The 12,486-nt window shown below is 34.3% G+C and overlaps 1 protein-coding gene and 1 long non-coding RNA gene across 8 annotated transcripts in view; one reads left to right on the forward strand and one right to left on the reverse strand.

Moving 5' to 3' along the window:
* Positions 1-12,486, reverse strand: part of LOC129144592 (uncharacterized) — an 81,033-nt gene that overhangs the window by 44,873 nt on the left and 23,674 nt on the right. The gene's annotated exons all lie outside the window — the stretch shown is intronic.
* The window catches only part of CASD1 (CAS1 domain containing 1), a 78,165-nt gene that overhangs the window by 16,230 nt on the left and 49,449 nt on the right, over positions 1-12,486 (forward strand). For all 7 annotated transcript variants that reach the window (XR_001719382.4, XR_008549031.2, XM_054687628.2 and 4 more), the window contains 6 exons: positions 1,365-1,409; positions 2,391-2,453; positions 7,399-7,443; positions 7,873-7,996; positions 9,500-9,714; positions 11,663-12,085. Coding sequence is in view for 5 of the 7 variants with exons in the window: in XM_054687628.2 (XP_054543603.1) it covers positions 1,365-1,409; positions 2,391-2,453; positions 7,399-7,443; positions 7,873-7,996; positions 9,500-9,714; positions 11,663-12,085 (915 nt within the window). In the remaining 2 variants the exon portion in view is untranslated. The remainder of the gene's footprint in view (positions 1-1,364; positions 1,410-2,390; positions 2,454-7,398; positions 7,444-7,872; positions 7,997-9,499; positions 9,715-11,662; positions 12,086-12,486) is intronic.

Below are 12,486 nucleotides of genomic sequence, written 5' to 3' on the forward strand. Positions count from 1 at the left end.
AAGTTAACCTGTTGATAGAACAAATTTTGTTTCATGGAGATTTCAGTATAAATACTATTTGTCTGTTTGAATTAATGAAAACATTTCAGCTTTGATTTTAGCAACAGAATTAGCTTCTTACTGACCACCTTTACCCCTTTCCCACCTACGATTTCTATTTCTGAAAGGAATGCCATTCTTTATGTAGAATATTTGGTTACAAGAAGTTGTAGTGTTCACATTTCAATTTTTTCTACAAATGGACTATTTATATACTGTTTTCAAAGTGAAACCTATAGCAACCTAGAGTCATGTTCATCCATTCCTGTCACTCAGGGCCTATACTAGTACACTGGTGAGAATGGACTAGATGTTGCTACAGCAACAAACTACTCTAACCTCTTAACAAAACAGAAGTTCTTGCTTAGCGTTGCATGTCCTAGGTGGGCTGGCAACAGGCTTTGCTCCACACAGTCATTCAGCAGTTCCTACTACTGGAATTTTTACTACCTTCTAGAGTACCTTGGAACATTGAGCTTCCTTAGTCTGTGCATCAGTTAAGTTAGAGACTAGAGAATTGCCTTGGGAAATTCAGCCTGGAAGTGGCGTATGTCACATATATCCACGTCGCATTAGCCAAAACTAGCCATGTGGCTCTGCCTAACTGGAAGGGCCTCAGAAAATGAAGGGAAGCAGTCCATTTCTGAGATGAATAGTAATACAAGTGCTGGGCACGGTGGCACATGCCTTGTAATCCCAGCACTTTGGGAGGCTGAGGTGAGTGGATCACTTGAGCCCAGGAGTTCGAGACCAGCTGGGCAACGTGACAAAACCCCGTCGCTACAAAAAATTTTTTTAAAAAATTAGCCAGGCATGGTGGCGTGCACCTGTGGTCCTAGCCACTTGGGAGGCTGAGGTGGGAGGATTGCTTGAGCCTGGGAGGCGGAGGTTGCAATGAACCGAGATTGCGCCTTGTACTACAGCCCAGGCAACAGAGTGAGACTCTGTCTCAGAATAACAAACAAAATCAAATCAAACAAAAAATAGTAATACTGGAACTAAATTGGAATCCTGCCAACCTTGGCAAAAAGGTAATTTATACAGACATGTTTCTGTATCTGCTTGTTTGCTGTTGAAATTTTATTTTTGAACTATATCTTAGATGTTGAAAATCACATGTAGACAATTTAACTAGTGTCACTTACTTTGTTGTGTTCTATGTCGGTTTTTTCCCCTTCGGGTTGAATGTATAGATAATTGAGATTTGGTGCATAAAAATATATCAACAAAAATATGCATAAAGATAAATCAAAGCAGCTAAATGGGGCATTTTTTATATAAATTTAATCTATACATTAATATTTCTCTGTCTCCTTTTATGGCAGCATGAAAACATTCCTTTTGAAGACAAGACTGCATCAGTTAAAGTGGTAAGTTCATGTAATAGTAAGCTAGATGTTACAATGTTGAAACTATATTCATTGGTTAATTGAACATACTAAGTATATTTCAATGTATTCTTGAGAGTAGATAAGAATATTAGGATAGTGGAATAAAAGTTTGTGTGAGTTATTTTATGTAATGGTCTCAAAATTTTATTTGGAAAGAATAATCTTGCACATGAATTTGAAACCAGTATGTGTTCTGGGTTAATGTCCATAAAAGAATATATGTGAATTTTCTGAATTCCCAATCAGTGAGAATTCAGTGAGGATCAAGACAAAAATGGCCTTGACCTAATGAAGATGGCAGGTCTTTATAGTTCTCTGCATGCAAATACAAGTGGGACAAGGATGGCAGAAAAGAAAAAGAGGGGCAATGGGAATGTGCAGAGCAAGGAATTGAAAGTCATTTTCCTCCATGCAGAAGTGATATTTTAACTGAGGCTTCAAAAATAAGTAAGAGTTAGGCAGGCTCAGTGGAAGAGTTTTGTGAGCATTATGGACAGAAGGAATAGTATGTGCAAAGTCCTAGAGAAAAAGGAGAACATAGAGCATTCCAAGAGCTGACTGAGGACCAAAAGGGAGAGCAAGGGTACAAGTGGCAGGAGTAAAGGCAGAAGGGACAGGTGGAGATTCTGCACCTTGTTAGCAACTTACAGGATTTTAGATTTTATTCTGAGGGCAGTAGAAAGTCTCTGAATACTTAAGCAGGGGCGTAGCAAGATCAGATTTAAGTTTTTAAAAGATTGCTCTGGCTAAAATGTGGACAGTAGGTTAGAGGAAGACAAAAGTGGATTCAAGGAGAACTATTGTAAGACTCTTGCCAAATTAAGATAGGAATTGAAGATATCTTGGACAAGGTAATGTTTTACTTTTAAGTATTCTGTAAGAGAATGTTAATGTTTATTTTGAATGGTGGAATTAAGAGTTTCTTCGACTTTTTCTTTACTTCTAACATTTCTCTTTTAGGATTTTCTGTGGCATCCTGAAGTTAATGGTTCTATGAAACAGTGTATCAAAGTGTGGACTGAGGTCTGTATTTAAAAAACATAGGCTTTTTTTTTTTTTAAGCAACCAAATTTTAAAAGTCCACAAGCATATTTTTATTCCCTTTACTCACTTGTCCCACTCTCCTGTATTTTATACCTGCCTTCTTAATAGCAACTAAACTGTGCTGGACTGATTTAGAACATGTAGATCCAATATCTCTGCCCCATTATCACCATTCTAACCATAAAGCAGATTATGTTTATCCCAGACTTTTCATATTTAAAGTCTTCTGTTACTGCTGTAGTTCAGCTGATTCAAACCCAGGTGATCTTCCCAGCACAGTGTATATTCTCTTGTGCATTTTTCTGTTTTCTCCTTCAAACTCATGTCCAGATACTTCAGGAAACTTTTATTTGTTTTTATAGCCTTTTTTCCCTTTTATTATTATATTTGTGACCCAGCAGACAAGACTAATATGTTTTAGCTCATCATGTTTGGAGATAAATTAGATGTAAAGGTAAGCATGCTATTAACCTCAGAAAACTCCTAAGTTCTCAGAAGTCCATTTTACAATCTCTGTAGTAATTTCCGTACAGTCTGTCAGTCCTTTAATTAAACCTGTATTCTTTCCCAGAGACATTTGTATTTGAGATGGATAAAACAATATTTAATTTTATTGACCTTGTTTTGTTCAATTAATTTCCCTGCAACAGTTTTTTGGTTTGGGATTTTTTTTTCTTCACAATAAATATTTAGTATTGCAACCACATCATACTATAAATAGGCTTTTGTAGGATCCTGTGGGAACCTAGCTACCATTTCTAACCTTGTTTCTTTGAGCAAATGTTTTCAAAAAACAAACATATAGACAACTTCTAGAATTCAAATTTCTGTTAAATTGAGGTCTACAGTGTGTTTTGGTTTTGTTTATATGTTTTTAAATGTCCGGAAGTGTAGAATAATGTTCCATGTATATTTGAAATTATTTAAGCATATGTTTCACATTTGTGCTGGACTGAAAATATATTTATTAAAGTAGTAGAAATTCACAATTAAACATTAATACACTACAATTTGTAAATCCTGCAAGATCACAGAAAACCTTTATAGGCTATTTACTAACCTGGAGATATATTACATATCCAAAATTTCAATTCTCATATATTTGTTAAAGCTAGTTTTTGGAGCCTTAGATTCTGTTGTAAAACTCATTATGGTTGTTGAGAAAAAGAAATATTTAATTTATTTAGATAGATGACCACATGGTCACTTGAGATTGATTAGTTGATGGTTTTCATTCACTCAGGAGTATATATGGATGTATGTATTTACTTTTTACTATTTCTGTAGTAAGCTGCTAGATCCTGAGGATTTGGAGACCCACATTTTTGTTGTTAATGTACTATTGCCAGCTTTGTGCTGAGTAATAGGAATGTGGCTGGGAATTAGCTCCAGTCTCAGCCCTCAAGGAATTTGCAATCTAGTAGATGGTGACTTACTGATGAATAACGACATAAGAAGGCAAAGGCTAACACAGAATTGAGCTCAAAGGATTATGAAAGTACCATGGATAGACACTTAGGATAGGAGGTGGTGAGAGTGTTGGTAGTTATCTGAGAAAATTTTATAGAGGAAATAATATTTGAGAACTGTGAGTTAGGAAGAAGATACACTTATTAACTAGAATAGCCTTATAGAAGCCTATAGGCATAAAAGCAAATTTGAATTGAGAGGACTCTAAGTAGATTGTTATTCCACAGATATTTCTATATTCTAGGCACTAAGCTAGACACTGTTGATATACTGGTTAACGTTATAGAGATCCTTCCCTCAAAGAGCTAGATGAATAACACATACAGATACTTAAGCAATGTGACAAGTGCTAAAATAGGAAATGTAAAGGGCACAACAAACAGGATTACAGAGGATAAGCCCTAAGTGTATTTTTCTTAAGTTTTCAAAATTAGTTTTCAGATAAAGTGGTCTTGAAGGTGAGTGTGGGGAACGAGAAGTGGGGTTATTTCCTGCAAAGGAAACAGCTTGTGCAGTGATGCTGAAGATGGAGTATAGCCTATTCAGGGACTCTCCAGCAGTTTTAGTGGAGCTGACATACAAAATGCTTCTTTATGTGTGTTGGTTTTGGTTGTTCTTTTCACGTGCTTCGTTTTACAGGGAGTTGACAAGAGATGAGGAAGCAGGTACTACATTATGAATGATATCCTCAGCCATACTGGGGGAGTGGATTTATTTTATCTATTTTTTAACTACTTCTAAATACTTCAGGGTGTATTTTCTGAAAATAAGTACATTGAATTGAATTGAGGGTAGTGGAGAACCATTGAAAGTTTTAAGCAGAATGATGTGATACAGTGGAGGAGTGGAAGGAAATTAGGCTAACTTGTAAAGAAACTGGCAGTTTAGATGTAATTCTGTAAGTGAATGGAAGTCATTAAGTCTGAGCTATTGAATGGATTTGGTTAGTGTTGGTATGGATTGAGGTAATATTTGAAGTTATTTGAATGGAAGAAATTGAATAGGCAGAGAATTTAGAGATTAAAGAGGAGAGAGGGCTTATGAGGAATGAAATTATCAAGGAGATTCTGAGAAGTGGCAGTAAAAGGAGTAGGAAGAAAACCAAGGGAGGAAGGACTGTAAAATCACATACAGGGGAGGTAAGGATTTTAAAAGATGGGTAGTCACCAGTGTCCCTTTCAAAACTTGCTAAGGTGGAATGAAGCTACAGCATTTGGCAATCCAGAGTTCACTAATGGGCTCTCAGGACAGTTTTAATGGATAGTGAAGCCCAAATTCAAAACTTAAGTTGAGGCATAAATGAGAGATAAAGAAATTGGCATAGTGAGGGCAGAATACTCTTTCAAGTAATCTGTTGGTTACAGGTGTAAGACAGGGTTCAAGGAAAACTTTTTGAGGTTAAGGATGATTTAACACTTTTAGGTTGAGGGAAGGAAAGAGAGTGGAGGAGGAGGACAAGATTGATATTATGAGAGTTGGAGGACATAATTCATGGATCATAGCTCCAGAAGTGAAAAGGGAGGAAATGTAGACAGAGGAAGGCATTAGCCATTGAGAAGAATAGGGACATATTTTCTTTACTCTCTTGTCAGAGGAAGATAGCTGGGGGAGTATAGACAAGTTGTAAGAATGAAGGAAGGAAGGCAAGAGCAGACTTGTCGGATGAATTTTATTTTCTCTACGAAGTTTGAGAATTAAACTTTATGCTGAGAAGGAGGGCAAGAGAGACTGTATATGGAATGTAAGGTTTGGGATAACCAATGTAAGTTTTGGGAATGAGAAAGCCACCTAGGGATGAGGAAAAAATATTTAAAATTTTGTATCCACTGAAAATTCTTCAACAGTGTAAAATGAAGCATGCTCAACTGGAAATGGTCATATATCTAAAAGAAAATGGATTTATTTTGTTATTTTTCTCTATATTTGTAGTATTTTACAGTAAGCGTGTATTACCTTTATAGTGAAAAAGTAACTGTCATTTTTTTACATTGGTCAATTTTTTGTTATTACATTTCATGCTTGTTTTTAATTGTTTCTTGTGTGTATGATTGCAATATCAGGTATTTGATGTGGTGATAAGTGTGTGATTCAGAAGTCAGAAGGCTTGAGTTCCGACTTACCTGGCAGGCCTCAGCAATATCCTATTAGCCATTCTGAGTCTGTATCTTTGTTTTATAAGAGATGTATAATATCATCTTGCCTGCCCCACAGGGTGGCAGGCAGGAATCTATATTACAGTGAGATAATTTAAGAGAAAGTGTTTAGTAAGTTACTAAGTACTATATACTTGTTATATATAACATATAGTTAGCTGCAAATATAATTGTACTGTAATATACTATTGCTATATATTATAAATAGTATACAGTAGTCCCCATTTATCCATGGTTAATATGTTCCAAGACCCTAGCATGTGCCTGAAACCATAGATGGTACCAAACCCTATGTGTACAATGTTTTTTCCTATACATACAAAAGTATGATAAAATTTAATATATAAATTAGGCACACTAAGAGATTAACAGCAATAACTAATAATAAAATAGTACAATTATAACAGTATCTCATCATCACTATTTTTGAGCTTTGGGGTCATTATTGAGTAAAATAGGGGTTACTTTAACACAAGGATTGTAATGCTGTGACAGTTGGTCTGATAACTGAGACGGCCACTAAGTGACTAATGGGCAGGTAAGCATATACAGCGTGATACCCTGGACAAAGGGAGGATTCACATCCCAGGAGGGACAGTGCGGGATAGCATGAGACTTTATCATGTTACTCAGAATGGCACATAATTTAAAACTTAGGAATTATTTATTTCTGGAAGTTTCTATTATTTTCAGACCTCAGTTGACTACGGGTAACTGAAACAGTGGAAACTGAAACCATATATAATGGGGGGAAATACTCTAATTTGCATTTGGTGAGGATTTTTAGGGATCTCTACTTATATTTTTCCACATGTGGTCTTTAATAATCATCAGTTTATTTTGTTAAATATGCATTGGATTTCACTTTCCCAGAAGATTGTTTTGGCACTGACCTTGTATTTTATTTAACACTTACACTGTGTACCCTGTAGGCTTCCATGATTACCTTTTAATTGACTGACATAATACACTAGAGCTTTACTCTAAGCATTTTACTCAGAGTTCAGAATATTAGGTTGTGTTAGATTTCAGTGGTGCTTTTTTTTAAGAACACCAAAGAATTAACCATCCAAATTTCTGTCATCCTGTGTGTATATGTAGCTTTACAAGATTTTAGGCATTGGATATCCTAAATCTGTCTTGTTATAACAATAATAAGCAAGAATAATAAGGAATTCTAAAAACTTAGAATGAATTTAGAAGGAAGAACTTACATTTTAAGGAAAAAAATTAAATGATGTTACTTGTAGTAATTCCCTGAACTGATTATAATACTATGATAAAGATTTGTCTTCCTTTAGGATTCCATTGCAAAGCCACATGTGATTGTAGCAGGAGCTGCCACAGTAAGTTATCATCTGTATTCTTACTTAATGATTTTGTTTCACGTTTAAGAACATGCTAAGAAAAAGTTAATTTGTGTTCAGAATTCTTGATTGTACCTAAATTTTTAATTCCTACTTCTATTATGATTAGATTGATGAATTTTAATAAAAATACTGGAATTAACTTAGGAAACTTACTGTTAAATATCAGTGTTTTTAATATCTAAAATTGTATTCTTCTTGAATGTTATACATTGAAAGTATAGTTTTATAACAGCTTTTTCTAATTGCCTTCATATACTTCATGAACTAATTTGACTGAATTTTATTCTAATATTAAATAAAATGAGAAATATCTAAAATAATGACACTTGTTACAGTAGGTAAATTATATACTTTAATTGTTTGTGATAAATACTAAATTAATGCATAATTTGTACTTCTTTTTAGTGGTCCATCAAGATTCACAATGGTAGCAGTGAAGCGCTTTCTCAATATAAAATGAACATCACCTCCATAGCACCACTTTTAGAAAAATTGGCAAAGACTAGTGATGTTTATTGGGTCTTACAAGGTAAGGAATGAGTAATGAAAAAACGTCACTTTGTGTATATTTTGAAGCATGGGTTTTTATTATCTCCTGTTTCAAGAAGCAGAATTACTGCTTTATGAGAATTAATTTTGAAACAAGATTTGCAAGATTAGAGTACACTTGAGTTATTTGCTCTCCTTTTTCAAATGTAAGGAACAAATTAATAAATATAGGTGAAAAATAAAAAATATCCTCCAAGAAACCTCATGGCTATAGAATGTATGACAAAAAGATAAGTCCTAAACGCAAATGACATGTGGTATCCCTGATTTTTTTTTCATACAAAACATATTTATTGTGATTGGGAAATATATACAAAAAATATTATCTGTTTCATAATTTTTTTTTTTTTTTTTTTTTTGAGACAGGGTCTTGCTCTCTTTCCCAGGTTGGAGTGCAGTAGCACGATCTTGGCTCACTGCAACCTCCGCCTCCCAGGCTCAAGCGATCCTTCCGCTTCAGCCTCCCGAGTAGCTGGGACTACAGGTGTGCACCACCACACCCAGCTAATTTTTTGTATGTTTGATAGAGACAGGGTTTCACTGTGTTTCATAACATTAAAGTCATTAGAAGTAAATATACTTCACCCTGCTTCATAATATTAATAAAGTCATTAGAAGTAAATATACTTTTTTAGCAAGCAATGGGTTTCTGAAAAAATAAAAATAATTAAATAAAATACACTTTTGAATTGACAGAATATGTTTAAATTGACACCATCTGGTTTATGCTTGGTAATGAAATTCTTAGTAGACATTAGGATAACTCATTTTAGGAATTTATTGAATGTCTATTATTTAATGCCTAGCACAATATGAAATGCCATGGATATTTTAGCAATTCATGTTTTGTGTCAGGAATTCTTATTATTTCCAAGTTGAATGTCAAGATGAAAGGAATAAGAAAAAGGGTAGTAATGATCTGTTCCATAATCTCTGTTTTATTCACAGACTCATTGTTAACCTCTCTCATACCAAAATGAGGAAAAATTAGTTATTTATAGTAAGTGATAAGAGAATAGGCAGACCTTGAGCCTCAATAATATTACCTCCTGATGATATGAAGAAAGTTTACAGAACTAAGCAGCGACAAGAGAAAAAAAGATGGGCAGCTATTTTTAATTAAGCAATCTTCTATAACTCATTTTAGATTTGTTGTTACCTGTTATAACTCAGCATCCAAAAATGTTAAACTCTTAAGACATGCTGGAGCATAAAAATATTTCCCCAAATCTGTGTACATAAAGATGGGACAAAAGTTCTTTAAATTTGAAAGGGATATTGCTTGACTCAAAACTTGAATATAAGATGGGAAATTTATTGCAAACTTTGGGAAGCTTTGCGTAAAAATGAACTATTAGGTACCTGGTATCATCTATACTTTTAAAAATAACATATGAAATGTGGAACAGCTAACTTGCATGATCACAATTTTTACCAATAGGGATTTTTAAAGTGTGTTTTTAAAAATGTGTCTCACGTGCAGATCCTGTTTATGAAGATCTATTAAGTGAAAATAGGAAGATGATCACTAATGAGAAGATAGATGCTTACAATGAAGCTGCAGTCAGTATTTTGAATAGTAGCACCAGAAATTCTAAATCAAATGTTAAGATGTTCAGTGTTTCCAAATTAATTGCTCAAGAAACCATCATGGAATCTTTGGATGGCTTACATCTTCCTGAATCGAGCAGAGAAACTGTAAGAAATTTTTACATATGTCAGTAGATGGAGACTATAATATCAATTGCTTTAAGCCATAAGTCATTATAACATGGTTATAAATAATTTGTTTTATTGCAGTCTTAGTAACTTGTAGTTATTGTGTATAAAGATACATCTAGAAATTATTTTGCTTTCTATCATCTAGTTGAATATATACATAAGAGTTTTGGTATACTCTAAGAGAGAAAGAAGTTAGGGAAGAGGGGAAATTAAACTTCATTTACTGAGTGCTAATCACTGTTAATATACATTGTCTCCTCAGAAGCATATATGTTCTCAGCACACTCACATGTAAAAACTACTGCTTCTGTGTTCCCCTTACCTTAAACCTTAAGCTTTCAAGATTAAGCTTCAATGAAGAATACACTTTTTAATGCTGAAAATGTTTTTTATTATTTCCCTATAGCTCTTCTGGCCAGGCGCAGTGGCTCATGCCTGTAATCCCAGCACTTTGGGAGGCCGAGGCAGGTAGATCACTTGAGGTCAGGAGTTCGAGACTAGCCTGGCTAACATGGGGAAACCCCATCTCTACTAAAAATACAAAAATTAGCTGGGTGTGGTGGCACACGCTTGTAATCCCAGCTACTCGAGAGGCTGAGGCAGAAGAATTGCTTGAACCCAGGAGGCAGAGGTTGCAGTGAGCCAAGATCCCGCCACTGCACTCCAGCCTGGGTGACAGAGAGAGACTCCATCTCAAGAAAAGAAAAAAAGAATTCTTATAGCTCTTCTATCCTAAGCATTATTCAAGATACAGAGTACATACTGAACAAATCCAAGTTGACCTATGGAAAGGGATTTAGGTTAAGTATGAAGGAGAACTATGTAACTACAAATTTTCACAAACAGTGGAACAAATTATTTGAAGTTTTTTTCTCTTATTAAGCAGTGGTTCTTAACCTTTGTGAGAGTTGCATAAGCCCTTTGAGTATCTGATACAAGACAATGGTTTTGTTCTTCTCCTGCAGAATAATGTGTATGTTTGCATATACATATGGTTCTCCATATACATAAAAGGGCTTGATGAACCCCCTAAAAACTGGTTAAGAACCTTGCAGTGGAATTTGCAGGCTAGTATCTGCAAGAGTGCCAGGCATAAAACCACCTGCAGTCTCAGGGCTAAAAGGATGAGATTTTCTCAAATCTTGATTATTTTGAATGTTTAGGCTTAAATAACTAATCATCTAGAGTTCCACAGATGCCTAAACTATGAAGTTTTTATAAAACTAGAGTTTGACTGAATCTTCAACTAGACAGACTCAACTTTCCCAGAATAATTTTATTATAATCAAACCATGTTGAAGGTTCTAAATTTTATTTAACATTAGATATCTTAAAACTTGTAGAATCCTAAATGGCCTATAAACTATAATCCAAATGAAAGGCATATTACAAATATTGCTAGCTAAAAATTAATAATTTTTTAGTGGCAGTTATTTTGTGCTTTTTTCCCCCCACATTTAAACAGTAGACTTTATCTTAAATGGCCTGGTATCTTCTGTTTTGAAAGTCTTCTAATTAAAATTCTTTGGTCCTTGATGTCTGTCAGCATTTTTTAACTAAAGGTCACAACCCATTAACAACCATGAAATTGGTGTTGGGAAAAAAAAAAAAAAGGAATAGAATAGAACAATCTCAGAGTGCATTCCAAGTCGTAAGGATAGGTATTGTTTCCTGTAATTGTCTTGGGTCACATTATAAAATGAATTTTGTATTTTGGTTCATAGCCCCAGAAGTTTGAAACACCCTGAACTAGCTGTTACAGATGGAATGAATACCATTATTTGCATGATTTGGGAAATGGTAGCAAAAGATATGAAAGCATTCTGGTTTCAGTGCTAAAAACTCAGTAGTATTCACAGGAGAAAATTTAATGTGAAATACATCACTGACAAGATAATAACCAAATAACTTGATTTGTTCACAGACTGCAATGATTCTTATGAATGTGTATTGCAATAAGATTTTGAAGCCTGTAGATGGGTCCTGTTGTCAACCTCGGCCTCCTGTTACTCTCATACAGAAGCTAGCTGCTTGTTTTTTCACTTTATCTATTATCGGATATTTAATTTTTTACATAATTCATCGTAATGCTCATCGGAAGAATAAGCCGTGTACTGATTTGGAAAGTGGAGAGGAAAAGAAAAATATTATCAATACCCCTGTGTCTTCATTAGAAATACTTTTACAATCTTTCTGCAAACTTGGCCTGATTATGGCATATTTCTATATGTGTGACCGTGCAAATCTGTTCATGAAGGAAAACAAATTTTATACACATTCATCTTTCTTTATTCCAATTATCTACATTTTGGTTTTGGGAGTATTTTATAATGAAAATACTAAAGAGGTAAGAGTCATTTTCTTTTTAACTCATGTTACCCTTCTTGTCTCATTACATACTCTGTGTTAAAGAACTAATATCATTTATCATGACAAAATACACAAACAGGTATAGAGATGAAGATGAAGGAAGATTGTAGTTACACTTCACTTAGTGGACTCTTAACTGTTCCTTTTTCGGAACAGTTTGGAGAAAGGTCAGAGTCACGTGAAAATTGTTGAAAAGTTGGGAAATATGACCTGTGAAAAAGATTTCATGATTTAGTGTTATTTTGCCTGCTTGTTGACGGAGAATGTTGAAGTACTTCTGATTTTATAATGGTCTTCAAGCATGAGATACTATTATCTTTTATAAAGTAAAAGAATATTAATTATATTAACAAATGCCTATGCACACAAACATATTTT

The sequence above is a fragment of the Pan troglodytes genome, chromosome 6 (assembly GCF_028858775.2).
Source record: "Pan troglodytes isolate AG18354 chromosome 6, NHGRI_mPanTro3-v2.0_pri, whole genome shotgun sequence".
NCBI lineage: Eukaryota > Metazoa > Chordata > Mammalia > Primates > Hominidae > Pan > Pan troglodytes.